This window comes from Nilaparvata lugens, chromosome 2 (assembly GCF_014356525.2).
Source record: "Nilaparvata lugens isolate BPH chromosome 2, ASM1435652v1, whole genome shotgun sequence".
Classification (NCBI taxonomy): Eukaryota; Metazoa; Arthropoda; class Insecta; order Hemiptera; family Delphacidae; genus Nilaparvata; species Nilaparvata lugens.
In genome coordinates this window covers 29207381-29231007 of record NC_052505.1, presented here as the reverse complement: position 1 = coordinate 29231007, position 23627 = coordinate 29207381, and the positions used below count along the sequence as shown (strand labels likewise).

The window sequence follows — 23627 nt, the reverse complement described above, 5'->3', positions numbered from 1 at the left end:
TTTCCAGTTATAATATTCAAAAACCCCAAAAAAAAACTTTTTCTCTAAATTTGTCCAAATTTCATTTCATTATAACGTTTTTTGTGCAAGAGATACAGAGAAATTACGAATCTATGAATTTTAGAGCATTCTTTCAACTTTGGAACGATATATCTTCATACGCTTGTAATGTTATTCTTCTCTATAACGTGTGCCCTGCTTGGCTGCAGTCGGTAGAGCAAAGATTTGTAATATGTGTCACACTTTTTGTGGTTCCTGGAAAAATAATAGTACCAATTTCTTACCAGCTCTCTCAGGAGCTCAAACAGTTCTCTGCTTTCGCTGGCTGCAAACGTCGGCCGCCTTAAGGGGAGGAAGGATATAATTCTTGTAGCTGGCCGCTGAGCGCCCAGTTTAACATGGGGTGAAAAACTTATCAATCGATTACAAGCCTCATAGTAGTGCTTTCGAAAAATGGTTACATTCAAATCACGCAGATTTATAGAGGCTTTAATTTGATGTTAAAATCAACTCAATATGATAAGTTGACAAGTTTTTATTTGTAAAAAAAACCTGGTAAATTCTCATAAGGAAATCGTCAATTTGGTGAAAACAATAATGATGATTACTAAGTTGTTTTTCAATGGATAATAAAATTGAAAATTGCTCAATGAAGTTCAACATTTTCTTTGTGATTCCAATGTTCGAAACACGAAGATTTCATTTTTTGAAATTGTTAAAAAATAAATTTATAAATGCCTGCAAAAACTGCAATGTATATGACTTGACCACCTTTGTTGAAGAAACTCAATTGGAGGATGGAAAGATGCTGGTATCTTTATTTTACATGCTGAACTTTCAAAGTTACACGAGTTTAAAGTTATAAAGAATTTAAAAGTTACAAAATTAATAAGCTTCAGAGAATAGAAAAAGGTTATATACAGTAGTATGATGCTTAGAGTAATGAACAAATTTACCTTTTTATATAATCTAGGAAGTTGATTTGAAAAATCAGCAACTTTACATAAAAATTCTTCCTTAAAAATATTTTTTACTGTGTTGTTGAGGGGGCGTGACAGTCGAGACCGATGACATTCGAGGCCTACGACTATAAAGGACTGTTTTACAAAACAGTCCTCTACGGTCGTTGGCCTCGACTGTCGGGAGTGTACTAAAATTAGAGTGGCCTCAACTGTCGCCTAACGCAGGCGACATTTGAGGCCACTTTTTCAGGAGTCCTCTGCCGTCGCAGGTCTCGACTGTCGGGGCTGTACAAAAATTAGAGTGGCCTCAACTGTCACCTAACGCAGGCGACATTTGAGGCCACTTTTCCAGGAGTCCTCTACCGTCGCTGGCCTCGAATGTTGCCGGTCTCTACCGTCGCTGGTCTTGACTGTCGCAGGACTCTTCTGTCGTTTGCCTCGTTTGACATCCACCACTCAGAAGGGCTGGTAGCAGGATAACAAGTTTGTATTTCTATACCTTCCACCCATAATAGGCCGATTAGTAGAAAAGACCTACTGAGAGAGAGAGAATTGAATTGAATTGGATTGAATTGAATCGCTGCCTTTATTAAAAACCTAGGAGGGCGAAGTAAGGGTGCAGCCGGCCCTCTCTTACACTTAACCCTCCATACAATTCTAAGTTACAACTAAAACAATATCATAAACAATGAACTAAAGTAAAAGAAAACAATAACTTAGAAAACAAATTAACAAGAAAAAATATATATGAATAAATTAATTATATTTAATTTTTTATTATGTTATAATTACTCATAATTATATATAAATATAATAAAAATTAAAAAAAGAGAGAACTTTAACTCCTTCGAATTCAAGTAGCCTACCACGTAAAGGGGGTTATGCAAAAAGGAAGAAAAGAAAAGTGAATACAGTTGAGAATTTTCAGTCCAAATCCATAGATTATTCCGGTAGAAGAAAGGGAAGAAGGGAAAAGAAAGAAAAGAAAAAGGGAGAGAGAAAGAAGGAAGAAAGAGAGGAACCACACATACACACACACACACACACACACACCACACACACACACACACACACACACACACACACACACACAAACACATACAGACTTGAATTAGCAAGTTCAAGTACACACACACATTAGACTTGAAAACCACAAGACAGCCGCGCCAAACCGGCGACGTCCCTCAACTAGCTTCAGCTCAGCAGGCAAAGAATTCCATAAACTACAGGCTGTCACAAGGAACGACTCATTGAACATAACAGTCCTATGTGTTGGGACAGCCAGCAGATGAAATCCATGCTGCGTTCCTCCACGGCCAAAATCACCCAATTAATGGTACTCCACTGCCAGATACTTAGGTGTTTTGGTTTTCAATATCTTATGCAGGAAGCACAAGGCATGATGTGATCTACTCTCACGCAGCTTCATGAGTTCAAGTCTGTTAAAGTATTTGGTCACATGGTCGTCACGTCTCAGGTTGAAGATAAAGCGAACACAATAATTATGTGCATGCTGCATCCTCTGCAAAAGTTGAACTGTCATGTCAAGAGTCACAGTGTCACAGTAGTTGAAGATTGGGAAAATCAGAGTCTTGACCAGCATAACCTTTGTTGGAAAGGGAATGAAGTCAGAGATCCTCTTCAATGTCATGATCCCCCAATGACCCTGTTACAAGTCTGAGTCACATGGCTGGTCCAGTCAAGAGTCCTTGTCATTGTCAGTCCCAAATTTTTCATGTCAGAACTGTATTCCAATTGTATGTTATTCAATGTTATGTATGGTCCGTTAGATATGTCAATTGTGTTTAAAAGTCTTGAGTAACCTAGATTTCGATTTCGTCTCGTTAATTTTCAGTCCATTATTCTCAGTCCACTGTACCAAACGAGTCAAGTCAGCATTGACCTCATCAACTGTGACGCCAAAGTCATTTTTCTTGCAGTGTTGGTATATTTGTAAATCGTCTGCATACAGGTGATGTCTGGTCGTAAGTAGAGTGCTTGTCACGTCATTTATGTAAATGCTGAACAGTAGAGGACCCAATACCGAACCCTGAGGGACTCCTCTGTTCACTTCACACCAACGTGAAGAGGCATCCCCAACTCTCACACACTGACACCAACCCCGAAGATAGGACCTCACCCATGCCACAGTGGAGTTGGAAAAACCTAATTTTCTGAGTTTGTAGAGTAGTGTAGGATGGAAAATACTGTCGAATGCCTTGCTAAAATCTATTAGGACTAGAACTGTTAACTCTCTGTTATCCATGGCCCTACGGATGTTGTCAGTTACTCTCAGGAGTGCAGAGGTAGTGCTATGACCGCTGCGGAACCCCGATTGAAAGTCACCAATCAATCCAGAGCCATGAACGAATGTGCTCAATTGGGAGTGAACAATGATTTCCAGAACCTTTGACAAGACGGACAATAAGCTAATAGGCCTGTAATCAGATGGAGAGAGAGGGTTAGGGATCTTGTTCAAGGGGATTACAATGGATGACTTCCAGTCATCGGGAAAAACCGACATTAAAAGTGAGGTATTGGTTAAATGAGTGAGGAAAGAAAGGATAATTTTGATAAATTTGATTGGGATTCCATCTGCACCAACAGCATTACTCTTTACTCTATGAACAGCCAAGAAGACCTCTTGCTCCGTGACATTGGAGAAGTAGAAATCCCCATTTGGTGACAATCAGGCAGAGAGTCAAAGTGAGCACGAGCTTGGTCCAAACTTACAGGGATGTCAGTGAAGAAATCATTGAGATCATCCAGCTAGTGAGCAACAGTCGGTACCTGCCTCTCCTTGCCAGCCCCAATCTCCCTCAGAGCACACCACAAAGATGAAGTTGATGATTGCTTTGAGGAGATCAAGTTTAGGTAAAATGTAGCTTTAGAATTTCTAATTTTTTGCTTGCAAGAGTTTCTCGAACGCTTATAATGATTGAAATCATTGGGTCTTTTTGATGCTCTTGCTTTTTTGCACCAATAATCTTGATCCCTCATCAGCTGGCATATCTCATCAGTGAGCCATGGAGCAGGATCCCTGGTTATTCTACGATTTTTCAAAGGAACATGTTTTTCAAAAAGAGAGATTATATTGTGAATCAAAATGTTCAACATAACATTAACATCGTTAGTATGGAATATGTGTAGCCAGTCAAGGTTAATTGCATCATTAAGCAAGCTGTGGTAGTTAATATTCTTATAATCTCTATAAGTGATTATTTTAGGTTTAGGCTCAGGCCTCTTGATATTATAGACAAGGAATATCATATCATGTGCTGAAAGGCCTGGAAAAGGGATCTGCCCATGGCACACAGCTGACTCAGCGACTGCAATAAGATCAAGCAATGTGTCAGAGGTGGATGTATGGTGTGTAGCTTGGAGAGGCAGCTAGGTCATACCATTCGCAAAAAACATAGTGGTCAGTTGTATTTTGTCATGAGTATCAGGTCCAAGTAAGTCAGTATTGAAGTCACCCAGGATAGCCACATGTTCATAGGGCACCATCAGCTCAAGTAGTGCTTCCTCAAATTCTGACAAATACCCAATATGAGGCGGCCTGTAGCAAACTGCCATTAACATTTTAACTCCATTACACTTTACCTCAATAAACATGTATTCAGTCTAGCTGCACGGGAGGTATCAGAGGAAAACTTATAAACAGGCAACAGAATACGCTTGACAAATGCGGCAACCCCTCCCCCATTTTTGTGTAAACAGTCATTCTTAATGAGCACATAATCCTCGAGTGTGACAAGTTGATTAGGGATTGTCAGTTTTATCCAGGTTTCAGATATAAGAATGATGTCACAATCTTTGCCCTCGAAAGTGTGCCTAAATTCATCTATATAACAGAGAAGGGATTGTGCATTGACATGAGCAACTTTAAGACGATCAGGGAAAGGAGAGACAGCCCGCTTGAGGGCATCGCCGACACTCAGCACGGCCGCGCAGTCATCCTGCTGTATAGACAAGGTGGCTGCGACGAAGCAGCAAGGCAGAAGAGAGGGGTGAAACGGTGAAACAACAAGAAGATACAAAAAAGACACTTACCACATTCATACTGACACACACACACAAAGAAAGGAATGAGAAAAGAAATATAAAAATAATATGAGATAAAAGAAAAACAAAATCAAGTGAAGAAGTCGAGCGCTATGAACAATAGGATAATGCTGTATTGGATGGCCAAGGCGGTTCGGCTCCATTGATACAAGCATACTAATACTGTTAATCAAATACAAGTACCACAGGAATAGCGAATATTGAGAAGAAAAAAGAAGCAGAATGCTGATAACTTGATCAAAATACTGTAATTAGCTAAATAATTAGAGAGAGAAAAATATATATATATATTGGCACGTTATTTTTTATAATTAAATAACGATTAGCCTCCTGCTTGGCATCAATCGGTAGAGCATGAGAATATTTTAATAATTATAAAAATCAGGTCGTGGTTTTTAATAGGATACAGTCTCATAAAAATCTTTATAGGCCCAGATATGAGCTTCTACAATAATATTGATAATTTATTAAAAAATATATATATAAAACTTATCCTATAGTATTGAGGAATAAAAATAAATCGTACACCATAAACAATTTGATAAATATATTAACAAATATCTCAAAAAATAAATCAGAGCAGAAATATATAGAGTGACAGAAATATATAATATAAGATAAAACAATAATCGAAATCAATAAAATATCACAGGCTAATACTATTCCTTAAGTTTTATAGCACGAAACGCTATCATGTGCTTTCATTTTTATGATCATATGCATTCATTTGCATGTAGCTGCGATATCAGCTTGCTAATACTTGTCGACTTGGACCATTCTATTTTGAATAAATTCTCAAGTCAGCATGATAAATTGACAAACTAGTAATCCCAATATATATATCAAATTCTACAGTTTCTAATAGATTTCTTTGTAATAAATATATTTTTTATCTCAGGGTGCAAGATTCGGCACCTGAAGGAATAAATAGAGCAATTCATCTAGTGAATCAGAGCTACATTAAATTATCGCAAATTATATTGCAGAAATTAATGATCATATGAATATTGTATTAACAGCCTAGATCTTAGACTTCTTTGATTGATAGATCTTCTGATATATGGATTGATTCGTTACTATCTAATAAAATACCTTTTATACTATCTTTACTTGCACAAGTATTTTTACCAAATTCTTAATTTATAAAAAACCCTTTTCGACGAGCTAGCTTTGATTCTTATTTAATTTCGAAGCACTAAGGGCGCCCTATCACTATTTCAATATTTTTCACTCACGTGCCGGAATTTTCTATAAGCTGCTGATGTCGTGCCAACTCCTGGTGGTCCTGGATTATTGTAGCCGGAGTCGTCTCTTCCAAGGGGTTAAAAATTGTTTAAAAATGACTTTTGCTTTACATCAGCATCACAAAGTCTTATAAAAAATTTAGTAATTCAATTTAACTTTGAATTATTACAAGGTACAGTAAGGTATTGCACTCTATAATTTTTGGTGGCCTCTCATGGTGGTAGTTGGCAGGCGAGTGGGATTCTCTCTTCTCATTTTTACAATTTTCATTTCTGATTTCTAAATTTACATAGAATTTGAATATTCTATTCCTCCGCCATTCAAGGCTCAAATAGCCTTACCAAAATATTAGATTATTACTAATGTTACATCTTTAATAATTTCTTTGCCTTCGGGCCATATCCAAAACATAAACTATACAACAATATTTTACAAATTCTTATCATTTGTAGAAATATATACAAATATATTTGAACCAGCTCACTATTGCCGCCTATCAATTGCCACTATTTGATTGGTGCATGCAAATTATTACAGTATTCATGTGCCCAGTAACCTCCTACTTCCTTAATACATTTAATTATTTTTGTTGGGGTTTTTAAATATGCTTCTTACATGCCAAGTAATTTTTTATAGGTTATTAGTTGTTTCGAATATTACAATAATTAGCCACGTGAGATGTTTAGTTCCTCAAGTTGCATACTGTTTTGCCACAATAAATTTCTGCCAAGGTGTTTGGTCAGATTCTACGTTGTATGACTCGGTCGATCGTTAGGTCGCCGATCAGTAAATGTTTTATGCCTAACCTCAAATTTTCAATATTTTATATAATATAGTAGCAAAAATTATTTCCATTCCTCTTCGGCTCTTGTACAATTTAGCCAGGATGTCTGATATTATCTAATCTTTAACGTTATCATCTTTGGCGATATTAGCCTATCACTTCACTTAGACCCATAAATCTTTCAACTAGGAATTTTTATTTATCCATCCAAATTTAAATATGTTACAATATATATACACATACATATATTAGGCAAAAAACTGCATACTGATAGTGTATGAGCGGTAACTTATTTCCATTGTGACACAGAAAAATGTGAAGATCACCATAAAAACATACATAAACATATACTAATATATGATAATAATAATAAAAGAATAAATAGTCGAAAATAATAATAATAATAGAAAAGTGAATAATGTTATCATGTACTCCTGACAAAGAGGTAAATCCTACCGATTAGGAAGAATTAGGACAGAGAACGGAGGCAACAGATAAGTTAGGCGTAGTCATGATAACGGGATGAGAAAGACAACTAGATCACAATCACGTGAGATTCTACTCTTCATTCACACACAGAAATATAATGCAAAAGTAACATCAAGATAATATATGGATTTGACTGAATGGAAAGGTTCTGTTGAAGAGAAATGTTATACTGAATCATACTTCATTCATCTAGCCGACCGACAATAAAGAGAAATAAAGTAATAAAATTCTAAGAAAAAACAAATAATAATAATAATAATAATAATTAATGATTCATTGAATGAAATTAAGTGGACAGTGAGTATATCGAATAAATATGCTGTATATAGTGTTAAATGAATGGAACAAATAAATTAAATAAAATCATATCATTAATGGAAATTTAAAACTCAAAGCATAAATACATTTCTCAGACATGGTGGGCTGCACTATGCTTTTTACCCTCAGTGTCAGTCAAATAAATAATTCCATCAAAGGACCATACGTTTTTATATCCAAATTTTTCGACCATTGAATTATATAATTGTATTCTTCGTTGTGTTAAGTCCTCCCTTATAACAACGCCAGTACCCTTGAGCTTTTTCTCCTGAGAGAAAACTGCATAACGTTGACGATAGCTAACGAATTTGACAATGATTGCCCGGGGTCGGGGTGGAGGGGTGTTGGACGCCGCGACGGCCAGCCGACGCCCCACGCGATGCGAGCGATCAATGTCTTGCAGCTCGATGTTAACACCCAGCTTATCTTTACAAACATCGATCACTAGTTGATCAGTATCTTCCTTATTTGCTTCTGTCACTCCAAATATGCGAATACAGTTTCTTCTTTGATACTGCTCTAAATTATCGGCACGATCAAATGATTGCTTGACTTTCTCATCACTGAGCTTAAGCTGCTCTTTCAACGATGACACTTCTTTTTGAAAATCCACTATTTGAAGAATAGCAGAGTTCAGAGATGCTGTCAACCCCTCAATGACTAGGGAAGACACGCCGGACACAACGTCTTTAACTAATTTGTTATATACATTGCTGTCATTTAGAATTTTAAGCACGAAATTGTTCTCAATACCTGAGATAACAGCCGGTGATAAAGGGCGAGCCGGCTCAGAGGCAGAGCCTTGCTTCGAAGCAGTAGATGTCGTCTGCTGTGGCACCTTATCTTTCACAGCTGATGAGGACGACTGCGATGATGACGATGACTGCTTATCTGCTTTGCCTGACTGAGAACGAGTCACAGTAGTGTGTTTTGGTGAATTCATGATTAATTTTCGTTTTAAGACACAATTTGCAGCCACAACACGAAAGTAACAGGAATTATAAACTGACAATTATTTTGTCTTTCAAGTGACTTCGACTGTCTTCTGTCGCCTTGTCGACTAGGGATAGGAAGTCATTGGTGTTTTGAATACGAGCAACAAGAATCATTGACAATGAGCATTGTTTTCTTGGAGTGAGTCCAGACGGTCTTATAAATAGTGATGCTACAGTGAAAATAAAGTGTCCATCATCTGCGAGAGAACTGACACCAGACGATGCTATTGGAAATAAAAAAGTAACATTCTGGAGGGTTGAAAAGAATGGGGAAAACCATAAATGAAAACCATGATTTTTATCACCAAGTCCAAGGGCAGCTGAGAGTGACAGGTCGGCAATTATGCTATTTTGTGCTGTGGACACCAAGAGGCATAGAAGTTGCAAATATTGCTAGAGATGCAATTTTTTGGGGAACAAAAATGTTTCCCAAAAATTGGAAAAATTCTATATGAACTGCATTCTGCCAGAAATTGTAGATCCAAAGAATAGTAGATCTATGCCCATAAGGAACCCGCCCTACATTGAAAAAGCAAATCAGAATAAACTCGAAAAAATTAAAAACAAAACTGAGTGAATCAGTCCGTATGAAGTTTTTGTAAATATATGATAGTCTTTAAATATATATTATTCAATAAATATATAAAAGTCAATAAATATATATTATTTAATAATTATATAATAGCCAATAAATAAATAAGTCATACATGTTATCCATTTATTGTTAAATTAAAAAAAAACATTTTCTGCATTTCCTTTGTAAATTTTATTGAAAATAGAACTTGAAATAATTGTTATGAATTTTGATAATATGAATATACATTATTTCTCATGATAATCTTTATTATAGGTTGATGTTATAATAATTATGTGAAATCAATATTTGTAAAGTTTTCAATATAGAACAGAAATTATCTATTTTGCTTCTGAAATTCTCTTTTCTTTACAGTAGTAGACCTTTCACTGATAATAGAAACCTGAGATAATATGTAATTTGGAAATGAATTGTTTTATTGATTTCAATAAGCATTTCAATTCACTTCAATAAGAAATCATGTGATCACATACAGTGGTGTAATACAATAGTTCACTAGTATTATAATTCTTTGTTATTATATCAGGCTATAAATACCTTTTTCCATTGCATATATTTCCTCCAATAGATTCATTGATGGAAATACCATGTAGTACATGGAAATGTAACTCATGGGAAAATGTATTAAATCTTTCTACATACGAGTTTTCGTAAGTTCAAATATATATTCGATGATATTCCATGATAATGGTATAGTTATATACTATTCAGAACCTTACCAATTATCAACCTTTGTTTCTCTTATTGGTCTCAATGTTTCCAAATCAATGTAGGAATTTGCCACACTGCATAAAATAAATATAATTTCAAACTTTGTTCATTATTCAATCAATCAAATAGTTATTTATTCATCATTGCATTTATACAATATAAAAAGTGTGAAAATAAATATAAAATAATTAGCAATAATCTTCAGAAAGTCTTATATTTAATAAATACATTAATTGTATTTTATTCGAATATAAGGTATAAATTTGAACTGAAATGTTTGGAATTATCAGTGTATTGAGGTTTCAGCTGGATATGTTTATACTTTCACACTATTTAATTCTGCTTATAGTCGAAATATGATTTCTAGTGAAAATAATTTACAAGTTTCAAGAATGAAGACTGAAATTTTGGCCCCTGTGAGAATTCAAGGAGCTCCACGCTACTAAAGATTTCTTCATGAACACACTGAAGACTAGACAGACATTCATCAGACAATAGACAGGCATTTCAACATCAATTGGTTACGGTCAACTGCAGATTTGTGTGAAGGGTTGATGGCTTTGTATTTCCACTCCCAAACGCTCTCTCTCATAGGCGCTCTCACTTCTCACTCAGAAAACTGTACTGTTTTTAGCTGTACACTGGTTCGTGCCATAGACTGAAAATTTTACTCCCTTCCGGGCCTTAACAGAGTTCACAGTTTCTGTGACTGATTTGTTGAACTCCACAAATACAGATGCAGTAGAGATAGATAGATATAAGGGCTCTGACTATCTTACTAGACGATGCGGTACCGCCACTAATGCCACCCGCCACCATTCACCAAAGTGGTCAGCAATGAAAAATGATACAGAGTAGAATCAAAGGCAACACTCTATCAGAATACCTTATAAATCTATTGATTGATGTGGCTGCAACTTAACACTATGACCTTTGAGATTCTTCAAATCAGAAGTATTGGTACTGGATAACTTATATAAATCTCGGGAACGTATTATTTCCAAAGATTTGATAATTAATGCTGTATATCGGTGATTCATCCAACTTATTCGGTTAAGAATATAGTTGGCTGGTAATCCCAATAATATTTCAATACTGGTAACAAAATAGACTATAATAAGATTGGTCATGCATGGAGAAAGGATAATAAATAAAGGGTACACCATTCAAATAAAGACACAAATATATGACATAAAATATCAATGAATAAATAAAATATAGAGCAACAAGTATAAAAAATAATAAAAGAACAAATATATTGAAAAATATCACAGATAGCTCACTAATGATTGACTTTACTTTTTAGCACGAAATATTACCATGTGCTTCTTCAATCAGCAAATATATGCTTTCAACTTGTATAGCTCAATTATTGACTTGCTATTGCTTGTCGAATGAAACTTTATATCTTCTTTCCAAATGAATATGAATAATTGAATATAAATTATAAATCTCAGAATATATTAATATGTATCTCTATGGGCTAAGGTTCGGCCTCTGGTGGAAATCCGTTAAAACAATTTATCTTATGAACATGAGCTTCATTAACATCTTTATAATTTACTGATAAAAAGAATGGTCAAGTGAGCATATATTATAATATCAAGAATTAATAAATATTTCATCTGTGCATACTTAAACATGTAAATCTGATAGATTGTTCTTAATAAAATTCCCTTTATGTTCAAAGACTTGCGCAAGTTTGATATTAATTTCAATATTTAAACAACCTTTCGTCGAGCTAGCTTTATTGAATCATGATTTATTCGAAGCACTGAGGGCCCTCTTGATAACTTTTTAATTATTGAACTCACGTGTCGATTTTCACAAAGTATGATGGCGATCCGGATTCTTCGACATCCTAGGCCTTACTGGTGCTGATGTTGTCTTCTCCAAATGGGGATATTTAATTTATGTGACTCACATCGATTTATACGACCTCACTGAGTCTTATGAAATTAATTTTTAAATTCAAACTTAGATTTTTAAAACGTACAATTATATAAAAAGGGATCTTGTGCTCTATAAATTGGTGGCTGTTCTCGCTGACCTCTGACAAGCAAGTGGGCTTTGATCTACCCCTATTCTCTCCACAACCATACTTCCTTTTTTCAAATTTGCATATCATTTAAATATTCAATTCTAATTGGAGCTGGTCCTAGCCTCACTTCTACGCACTAACATGATTCGAAATAGTCTGTGCCAATCTGCTAGGTTATTGCATAAAGATCAAATATTATATTTTTTAATTATTCATCTAGTATCTGTTACATGAACTGGGTATTGTATAGTTTACAAATTCTTATCATTTATATGATAAATATTGTATATTTTTGAATTAACTTGCTTTTACCGCCGGTCAGTTATTGTATTTTGATTGGCTTATTCTAAAATTACAAATGTATTCATGTGCCGAGTAGGATATATCACATTTCCTCAATATTTTTATTTATTCTACACATTTTGTCCATGCATGTATGACATAATAAATATTTTTGTATTTTTTAAAATGTTTTTCCTTTCACATTAACATGCCATGCGTTTTACCAATCCTCTGATCACATTTTAATCAAATGCTATTTGTATGCAACTAAATTTGCCACCGGTGTCTGGCTAATTCTCAATTTATATGACTTGACCGATTATTTAGGTTGCCGACCAGTAAGTATCATAGAACCTAACCTCAAAAATGTATTATTTTATATAATTAAATGAATAGCAATAATATTCTCTTTTCCATTTGGCTGTTCAAAACTGCAGCCTGGATACCCATTATTATCTAATCTTGAGTTTATTGATATCGCACCCGGCGATAGCAATACAGCAGTTTGCTTGAGACCTATAAAATCTTTTCATTTAGTGATTTTGCTAGTTATCCAAAATTAATCTTACAGGCTGTAGGTCAAAGGATGAGTTCTCCAGCGCCCTCCAAATAAAACCCTGCATGATTTCTGGTGCGTTTTTCCATAAGCATGAGGTAACAAACTAGAACTATAAAATCGATTTTTTCATGACTACTCTAAGATAGAGACTTGCAAATGGTCTCAATCTCTTTGTTACATCAAGACGAATAAGAGTATTGATGATGGAAACAACGAAAATATTCGACATCATTGAAACATACAAGATGGCAGTCATTATTGACAGAAATTTTTGTATCGCTTGTTATTCAGTCATTGTGAGAGATATCGGATTGGGTTTAGCACCAGTGTTTAGAATTAACCAAACAATGATATTCGAGAGAATCATCTCATTCTGACTACTCTTTCCATTACTTATTCAACTTAAAAAAATGGAAACATACATTTTTCGGGGACAATATTAATTTCACTTTCCACCCTGTATATGTATTTGTAGTAGACAAACACTAATATTATTGGCACAGGGTTGTGGAATATTCCCAAATTACATCTGGCTGGAGGCTGTTAGTCCCTATTCTATGGCTGGAGCATCATCGGAAAAAGTAAAAAGTATTGTTTGCAGTGGAAAACATGCTTTTTCCACCAAATGCCTATCCCAACATTTAGAAAACTGTGTAACTCATGACTCCTTGAAGGTACAGACTTGTGAATGGTATCAATCTCTTCATAATGATGTGTAAAACGAGATTATCTATGATGGAAATCTTAGAAATGTTTGTCATCATGAAAAAGAAAACAAGATGGCGGCAAAAATATGTTGATTTTCAAGAAATCATCTGTTATTCTAATAATGTTGAGGATATCGGATCAATTCAGCCATCTGAAAGCTCCAAAATAATCATACTACAATATCCAAAAGATTCATCCAATTTCACAAACTTCTACTATGGTGAATATAATTTGAAATTACATTTTTTTGGGGACAGAATTTTATTTTTCACCGTATGTGAATGTATTCAGAGTGATCAACACCAATATTATTTGCACAGTGATGTGGAATTTAATAAAAGCTTCAGAATGACATCTAGTTGAAGGCTGGAGTGTCATTGGAAGAAGAGGAGAGAGCTACTGTTTGCAATGAACAATTAGAAAACCATGTAACTCATGACCCCTTGAAGGTACAGACCTGAAAATGGTATCAAACTCTTCTTAAAGATGTGTGGAAATGGATTATCCATGACGGCAATCTCAAAAATGTTTGTCAGCATTGAAAAATCCAAGATGGCGGCCGAAAATCTGATTTCAAGAGTTTGAAGTTATATTCACCATAGTAAAAGTTGGTGAAAGTGGATAAATCTTTCGGATATTGTAGTATGATTATTCTGGAGCTTCCAGATGGCTGAATTGATCCGATATCCTCAAAATCATTAGAATAACAGACAATTTCAAAAAATTGACATATTTTTGCCGCCATCTTGTTTTTTTCATGATGACAAACATTTTTGAGATTGTCATCATAGATAATCTCGTTTTACACATCATTATAAAGAGATTGATACCATTCACAAGTTTGTACCTTCGAGGAGTCATGAGTTACACAGTTTTCTAATTGTTGGGATTGGCATTTGGTGGAAAAAGTGTGTTTTCCGCTGCAAAAAATACTTTTTACTCTTTTTCCGATGATGCTCCAGCCGTGGAATAGGGACTTAAAGGCTCCAACCAGATGTAATTTGGAAATATTCTACAACACTGTGCCAATAATATAAGTGTTTGTCTACTCCGAATACTGTGATGTACCCAATGATTGTACAGCCCCTGAATTATGAATTAAGGATTTTTATAGACCATTAAGCGAACAAAACAAATTCCATTACTGAGAAAGAATCACAATCTTATCTAAGGCAGATAAGCGACAGTTATCTGACCTATAAAGGCTGCAACTAGTAAATCAGATAGAGTATATTTTTTCAGAAATTTATTAACAGAAACCACATGTATTCATAATGTTCACTATTTTGAATGGTGGTTCAAATATTTGGAGGTTAAAATTGAACCGATACATAACCCTAAATAAACCAAAGCTTACTTGTGCCAACAACTAGACAATTGAGAAGGCAGCTTGCATAATAATTATTTGCAACAGCTATATAATATTAATTTTCATCTTTTCATATCATAACTTGTTATGATATGTTATTTGCTGTTTTACCAACCATTACATACATTTTCAACAAGTCACTTGAAGAAGGCATTTTCCCTGAAAACTGGAAGCTTGCTCTTGTTCGCCCTCTAAATAAAGTTCCATCACCCAATAAAGTTGAGGATTTTAGACCAATCAGTATTTTACCTGCATTGTCCAAAGTGCTAGAAAGACTCATTCATGCTCAAGTTGTAAAATTTCCAGACAACAATAGTAGGCTTCATAACTTTCAATCAGGCTTTAGAAAATTCCATTCAACTGAGACAGCTCTGCTTCGTGTCACTGATGATATAAGGTTAGCTATGGACCAAAGAAAATGCAACATCCTCACCCTATTTGATTTTTCTAAAGCATTCGATACCGTTGATCATACAGTCCTTCTGAATAAGTTGGCTATTCTTGGTTTCAGTCACAACTCGTTAGTTTGGTTTAAATCCTATCTATTAGGTAGGAAACAATGTGTAGGTATCTGTCGGTGACAAAAAGTCAACTTGGAAAAACGTTATGCATGGAGTACCACAAGGTTCAATTTTAGGCCCTCTCCTCTTCACTTTGTATGCTAATGACCTTTCTTCCATTATCAAATTCTCCAGTTTCCATACTTATGCAGACGACCTTCAAATCTATTTAAGCTGTCCCATAACAAAAATTGATGAAACAGTTGGAATAATGAATCAGGATATCAATTCGATAGTGGAATGGACAAAGAAAAATGGCCTTGCTTAATCTCATCAAAACACAACCCATTATAATTGGATATTCTCGTCTTATAAACAATATTGACCTTAAATCGATTCACAAAATTGGTGTAGACGGTAATGATATTCCTTATTGTAGCTCAGTTGAAAATTTAGGCATTATTATGAATAATACTCTTGACTGGTCAGAACAAGTGAACAAAACTTGTAAAAAGGTATTCTCAGCCATGCATGCATTGAAGAAAATGCACGATATCCTCCCTAGAAACATTAATTTATTATTGGTTCAATCTCTCATCTTCCCACATTTAATGTATTGTAATTCTGTTCTTAACAATATGCAAGTCACTCTGAATGATAAACTACAGCGTTGCCAAAATTATTGTCCACGTTTCGTCTACTCTCTCCAATGCCATGATCATATCACCCCAGCCCACATTGCTAGTTCAACATTAAAGCTTCCCGATCAGAGTCTTTTTCGAATAGTCAAGCTTGTTAGAGATATCTTGAAATACGATAATCCGATCTATTTTAAAGATGATTTCAAATTTGTCTCTGAAGGTAGGAGGATAGATGCTTCACATACTAGAACCGGAGAAAGTAGTTTAAGGATACCTAATCATTGAACTACTATTTTCACAAAATCCTTCTTAGTCAGTGCCTGTCGTGCATGGAATACACTTCCTGTTTCTATCAGGTCTATCGAGAGCCGAGCGACGACCCTAGAACGATCACATGACAACCATCCCTCACCCATTCCACCAATATAAACCTTTAAACCATGTTATAGAACGAATTATATATATATATATATATATATATATATATATATATATATATATATATATATATATATATTATATAAACTCATGTTATTTCAATCATCCACTGCATACTGCTGTATATTACTGAAAGTTGATAACCCTGATCTACTTTCAGCCTACTTCATCTTATTAATCAATTATTTGATCTTATCTACCTATATAATTATTTTACTTTATCAATTTTCTTTTTTTTCCCTTTAATATTCATATTGATTAAAACTTTTACAATATTTCCATTAATAAATAAATCCTTAGTTTGAATAACGAAATTAACGTTTTGGTAGAGAGTTAGTGGGGATGATATTTTTAATATTCTTTCCGAAGAATGGACATTGATATGTCCAAAGCTCCGCCAATTTATGTAGATGCATAACAATATGATTATTATCTATAGTTATTATATCACAAATTGCTTTTTCATATCATATACAGTTCAATAATTATTTTCTTAGTCTATATTATGTAAATTCATCTATAATTTTGCTGTATTGTAAGCTATTGTATATAAGTGTATAAGCTAGTATATATTGTGATCTGCATAAATAAAGTACTCAATCAATCAATCAATCAACTTATATGCCGAATGGGCACTTATATCTATTTATGAGCTGTCATAGAGCTATATTTATTTTAGAATGTTTATATGGTTTAATTATATGTAGTGATTTGGGATTGACATTCAACCACATCACAAACAATATAAACAAAAGAAATATATTTATTATTATTATTACAAGCATGTGTATTATTGTATGTATTATTTTATACTTCTACTTTATTTTATAAAATTACGTCTATGTTTTACAAGTTACTGGCTATCTTGGAAGTTCACAAAATTAGCGCCAGCACAATATCTTTTGAATTGTTAAGCCTATCTCTTTATTTAACGAATGTATATCGTAGTAGATGTGAATACATTATTTATTCTATGTTTTAATGGAACCTAATGATAATTTAGAAAAACTTATAATATGGAATTTTTCTCATTTAAAAGCTTTAAAGTTGGATCTATTTCCATCACTCAATTGGTGCATTTGTTACGTCACAGGATCTTACCAATCTCGAATTAGTATCTGAATTTGGAGAGTATTTATTTCTAAGAAGGAACTCAGGTGGAAATTAGAAGAAGGTTACTCTAGGCCATTTTCGACACATCACCAGTGGAATACAGACCTGGTCCACATGCTTAATTTTTTAAAAGCTTAAATTCCTGTTTTAATGTAATTCAATACTTGTTCTTTCTGTTTTTAAAAGTTGTTCTAAAGTTCCTATAATAATCTGTGATATTAATTTTTTGCGAATTCATTTAAAGAATCCATAAAATTCTAATAGTGAGGTCTGATCGATGATTACGCCACGCGAGAAGGAACCCGCCGGCACGAAATATTCTATGGCCGAATATATTTCAAATACCAAAACGGAAACAAAAGTCTATGTAAGTTTTTCAAACATATAAAAGGGGATCCCCGCTCTTCTACAAAAATTGTACAGCATATAAATTCGTCAATTTGGGTAGAAGTCATGACTATAGATTTAAGGTTACCAAATTATTATAAATTATTCTTATTCAATGAGTAAAATTCGATATTCACGCTGTACTTAACCAAAAGGTATATTTCCTTAGGCGAACCCTCATCCTGAAATCTTTTATTAGTAATTTTATTAAATTTTCAAATTGTAATTTTGTACTAGCCTACTTGGCCTATTTAGTTTTGTAAGTCTCATGACCCTTTCCAAGGGCTATACCTACCTCAATTTTTAATTTACAATTATCACATTCTCATACAGTATTTACTATTTGGAGGTTCAACTTTATTATCATTTAATATTCACTCATTATACGTTTGTAACTATATTTTGTATAATCTGTTCATATATCAATTCAATTTTTTGCTATTTGGGTATTTCTTCAACAATATATTTATATTTTCTATTCACCTCTTTGAATTTATTTCATTACACCTCCAGGTTTGTTCTCTCTCAACTGACACATATCGATCGTGCAGGACATGACCTGCTTTGCAGTAGTCTGATATTGTTGAGTATCATAAATATTATTAGAACATTACTTCTTCTGGTGGTAGATGGTAGTCGATATTCGTATCAAGTAATAAAACATCTTATTAGAGATATCCTCCCAAATCAAGTAAGATTGACTGTCGTCAACCTACCGCATTGAGGTGTATTGGATCTAGCATTAACAACCAGTAAATGCCACAAGGGGAGGTAATTGATCACATAGACTGCATCAAAATCAAACTCGGTACTGGAAGCATCTACTATCTTGGTTTAGCACTTTGCAATATTATAACCTATAGTATTTGTCAGAGACCCGGTTTGCATGGATTTTCCATTTTTTGTTTGTTTTCTTGTGTGGTCTAATATCTCTCCCAACTGTCAAACAGGTATCAGAATCTAAGTATTCTGGTCATTGTTTGAAGAGTGAATTCACTCAGAAGTTCAAATCTCTGCTTGTTCCTAGCAACAGCATTGATTGTAATAGGCAGATTCAAACTGAACTGAATTTATTGTTAAATCGGATTTAATTTTAATTTACCATATTTCCAACTACAGCATTATTTTGGAAATTTACAGTTCTTACTCCGGCTACCTTTGCAGACGGCCAACCCATCAATTCAACAAACTACTTTATCAAATCAATCTTTTCTATACATCATTCATTCTGCCTGAATCATATAAATTCGTTGCCGTCTATGTCTTTGCAAGTCGGGAAAAGATCAATATAACCTATAATTACGAAATACAGTTTCCTAACCTCGAACCTTCCAACTGTTTATTTGATACCCGGTTCAATTGTTCAAAGTTTCTATTTATTTAGTGCATGTTCATACCCCTCCACGGAGCAGAACATCACACATGCCAACACAATGTGTGGCATTAAACATTGAGAAGCATTACACATGGTTCATGATTATGATTTCGGTTTTCAGTTCAATTATTCCAAGTTTATAATTATCTATTTGGTGTATGTTCATGCCCCTCCACGAAGCAGTACATCACAATAGGTACATATACAGAGAGGAAAGTGAAATATTGTCCCCAGAAAATGTTGTATGTTTCAAGTTTTTGAAGTTGAATAAATAATGGAAAGAGTGGTCGAAATGAGATGATTCTCTTGAATATTATTGTTTGGTTAATTCTAAACACTTCGGTGGTAGAACCAATACGATATCTCTTACAATGACTGAATAACAAGCGATATAAAAATTCCTGTCATTAATGACCGCCATCTTGTATTTTTCAATGATGTCGAATATTTTCGTTGTTTCCATCATCAATATTCTTATTCGTCTTGTTGTAACGAAGAGATTGGGACCATTTGCAAGTCTCTATCTTAGAGTAGTCATGAAAAATCGATTTTATAGTTCTAGCTTGTTACCTCATGCATATGGAAAAACACACCAGAAATCATGCAGGGTTTTATTTGGAGGGCGCAGGAGAACTCATTCTTTGACGTACAACGCATGAAGATATATTGTTCCAAAGTTGAAAGAACGCTCTAAATTTCATAGATTCGAAATTTCTCTGTATCTCTTGCACAAAAAAATATTATAATGGAATGAAATTTGAACAAATTTGGAAAAAAAAAATTTGGGCTTTTGAATCCTATAACTGAAAAAATATGTGTTTGAGAGGAAAATGTATGAGACAAAAATTGTAGAGGAAGATTTTAAAAATATTTTCATCTGAAAAAATAGTTGAAAGATAGTTGAATATCTTGAACGGTTATTGGAATACAAGCGATATAGCAGAACCCTGAAAATTTTGGCGGCCATCTTGTTTCCGAGGTGTTTGCCTGTGATTTCGACTTATCATCATCACGATTCTTATTCTGCTAGACCTAACAAAGAAATTTAGACATCTTCCACAGCTGTTACTCGAAAATGACCATGGACTGCCTTATTCATGACATTTGCGCCCGGACTATATACTTTATTTCTAGTTCTTCTTAATTTTTCTTCATGTGTGCTTTCCAATGCAACCTTGCATGCTTAGGTATTATTGGCCTCTTAGCAAATGGAAGAAAAGGTTTCCCCACTGATGGAGAATATGTTCTCTTTTGGTGAAGCTCCTATAAACTTATATGGAAAACATTCTATTCAATATTATTGAATGTCTCGGATTTTGAAGTGATGAATTATGGAGGCTTGATCTGTGGGTCTTTTTATTGGCTGCAGCTTATCTCAAATAACTATGGTACTGGAACGACGTTATATCACGTTGTAATTCCTACAATTGGTCTTCCTACTGGGCTGAGTCTTGGTTATTGAGGTGAGATTCACTCTAGAATGCCAGCATCCCTTTTAAATAACATCAATGATCCCCAGTCTACCAATGCTGACACAGAGCAAATCAAGTGTGACCGCTAGCCAGTAGGTTCAACAATGTATGAATCATTTTAAACATATTTTTAAAGCCAAATCTTTGAGTTCATCTAGACAGGAGAGTCTGACCATTCTTCAATTAGTTGAATAAAAAAAAACGTTCAGAAATTTATCAATAAATTGAGTGTATGAATTTTTCAGTGCTTCCTTGGCTGTATTCTGTATCAAAATGGCATTGTGAGTAAATTTTTATCATTGAAGAGTAATAAGTTATATTATATAGTAATCATAAGTTATTATATTTTATGAGTGATACTTTCGGGGCATCTTTTTGGTGTAATTCCAACAAACTATCGCCTTTTAAACCCGGTTTTTAAGGTAGGATAATAGTTTGACGCCGACAACCTTTCACGTTTCTAAGAAGGTGACAGATTGGCGGATTGACGCACCTTGATGCGAGTGAGTAAGATGATACTTTGTCGTGATGTTAACAACATACTGTCACCTGTATGATTATTGATCATGAGGTGACAGTTTGTCAGAGAAACACCTTGTCGGCATCAACACATTTCTACTATAGTCTGTGTAAAACAAGTTGAGACTTGGCCCTCCATCTGGAGAAATTACAGGGTTGCCAAATCGTGTAAAATTGCTACTTTCTCAAATTTCCGACTCAATGTCAGTATTGGATGTAGAATATCATCCCCGGCATCCTAGTAGTGCTGAAAAAGGTTTCAGGGTTCAAGGATTAAAAGGAAATTGAACTTTTATGATAAAATTGGAAGCATTGCAAAGATTTGTTTTTCTTTTGAATATCACTCCTCTCAGAATCATGGGGTGTCCTAATGTGAAATAATCTCAAATCAAATTAATGAGCAGAATGTCTCCTTTCTATTGGTGTCTGGATCATTTTGATCCGACCCATAGTTATTTTTTAATTAATGATTATGTTCGTTGATGTTAAGATATTTCGAGCAGAAAACATGAAATTTTTGACATGCTAGAAACTTTTTTGTTTCAAAAGATAAGTACCCAGTCAGCAGTAAAGCTTGATTCAAGGCTTGAATTAGAAGCAGCCTTCACTTGTCAATCAAGGCTGAAGTTGAATCCAGCTAAGAACGATCTTGCTTGACATTCAACTCGAAGTCCCCTTGAATTTCCATACTAGAATCGAAAGCAGCATACCCTTGTTTTTCAAGGCTAAGAAACAAGTCTTGACTTTGCCTTGAATTCCCCTTGTCAGTCAAGGCTGACAGTCTTGATTAGAATCGATCTTGAATATGGCTCGATAGGTATTTGTTCGAATTTAGCTTTTATTGCATGGGTCAAACAAGTCAAACATCACTCTGCCTTGAATACCCCTTGTCAGTTAAAGCCAATTTGAATCGATCTTTAATATAGCTTGCTACGCATTCCCTTGAATTTTGTTTCTATTGTGAGTGTCAAACAATCCTGGAGTAGCCTATTTTACATTGTCTTCTCTACATTGTCTATTTCTCATTGTCACTTCCAAAATCTCCTCTAATACAGGGGAGAGGAGATCAACCTGTAGTGTTCATCCCACACAGCACAAAAAGTTTAAAAAACGTTTAATAAATGTTTAAAATGTATAAATTCAATAAATGTTATAAAAACAACGTTTAATAAACGTTAGAAAAGTTTACTAAAAAAAAAGGTTTACTCTATAAACGCTTAATAAACGTCTAGAATGCATATTGCTGATAAACGTTATAAAAACAACGTTTGATAAACGTTAGAAATGTTTACTAAAATAAATGTTAGAAAGGTTGGTACAGTATGGAATTTTTACAGTAGGTACCTACCCAGTCAACACACTAAGTTAAAATGTTAAAAGTGAAAATCAAACATTTTTTTCAGAAGGTGTCTCCTCCCCCTCACCTGTGTAACTTAATCCCTAAAAATGTCTCAATTTAGGCTTTCTGGCCAATAATTCCTAAGTGGAATTGAATTACAACCCCTTTCTATCTCCTTCAAAAATCATCTCCAACTCACCGTTATCGAGATAAAGAAAATGTTTTACACAAATTAAGACTGAACTTTTTTTGAGTCTTCAAAAAAATCTCACTTTAAGCTTTTTGTTAATCAATTCGGGTGCAGAATTGCAATTCAAATACTTTTTGTCTTTTGCGAAAATCGTCTACAATGCACTGTTGATGATATAATAGACCTTTTGCTCTAATTTTAATCCAGATAGGGACTTAGAAATAAATTTGACCGATTTTCAAGTTTCCCAAAAATGTTCAAAAAAGAAGTCTTTTATGACTAATTCAGCTGTAGAAGTGAATTTCCAGCACTTTTTCTCCATGCAAAAATCCCGTCAAACATGCCGTTGATGGGCTACTGACGTTTAAAATTTTAAATAAATGGTAAATTGATGTCGAAAAATTTTGAAAAAAATCATGTACGTTTCTGTTTATATTATCAACATTGTCCTAGAATTTCAAATCATTCCATCCAAAATTGAGAAAGTTATATCATTTTTTCAAATTGGATTCTAGTTTGTGCTGAAAATC

The 23627-nt window shown here is 34.2% G+C and overlaps 1 protein-coding gene across 2 annotated transcripts in view; it reads left to right on the top strand.

The window, feature by feature from the left end:
- Window positions 1-23627, top strand: part of LOC111047351 — a 363987-nt gene that overhangs the window by 29202 nt on the left and 311158 nt on the right. For both annotated transcript variants that reach the window (XM_039420975.1, XM_039420976.1), the window contains exon 5: window positions 21295-21330. In XM_039420975.1, coding sequence (XP_039276909.1) covers window positions 21295-21330 — 36 coding nt within the window. The remainder of the gene's footprint in view (window positions 1-21294; window positions 21331-23627) is intronic.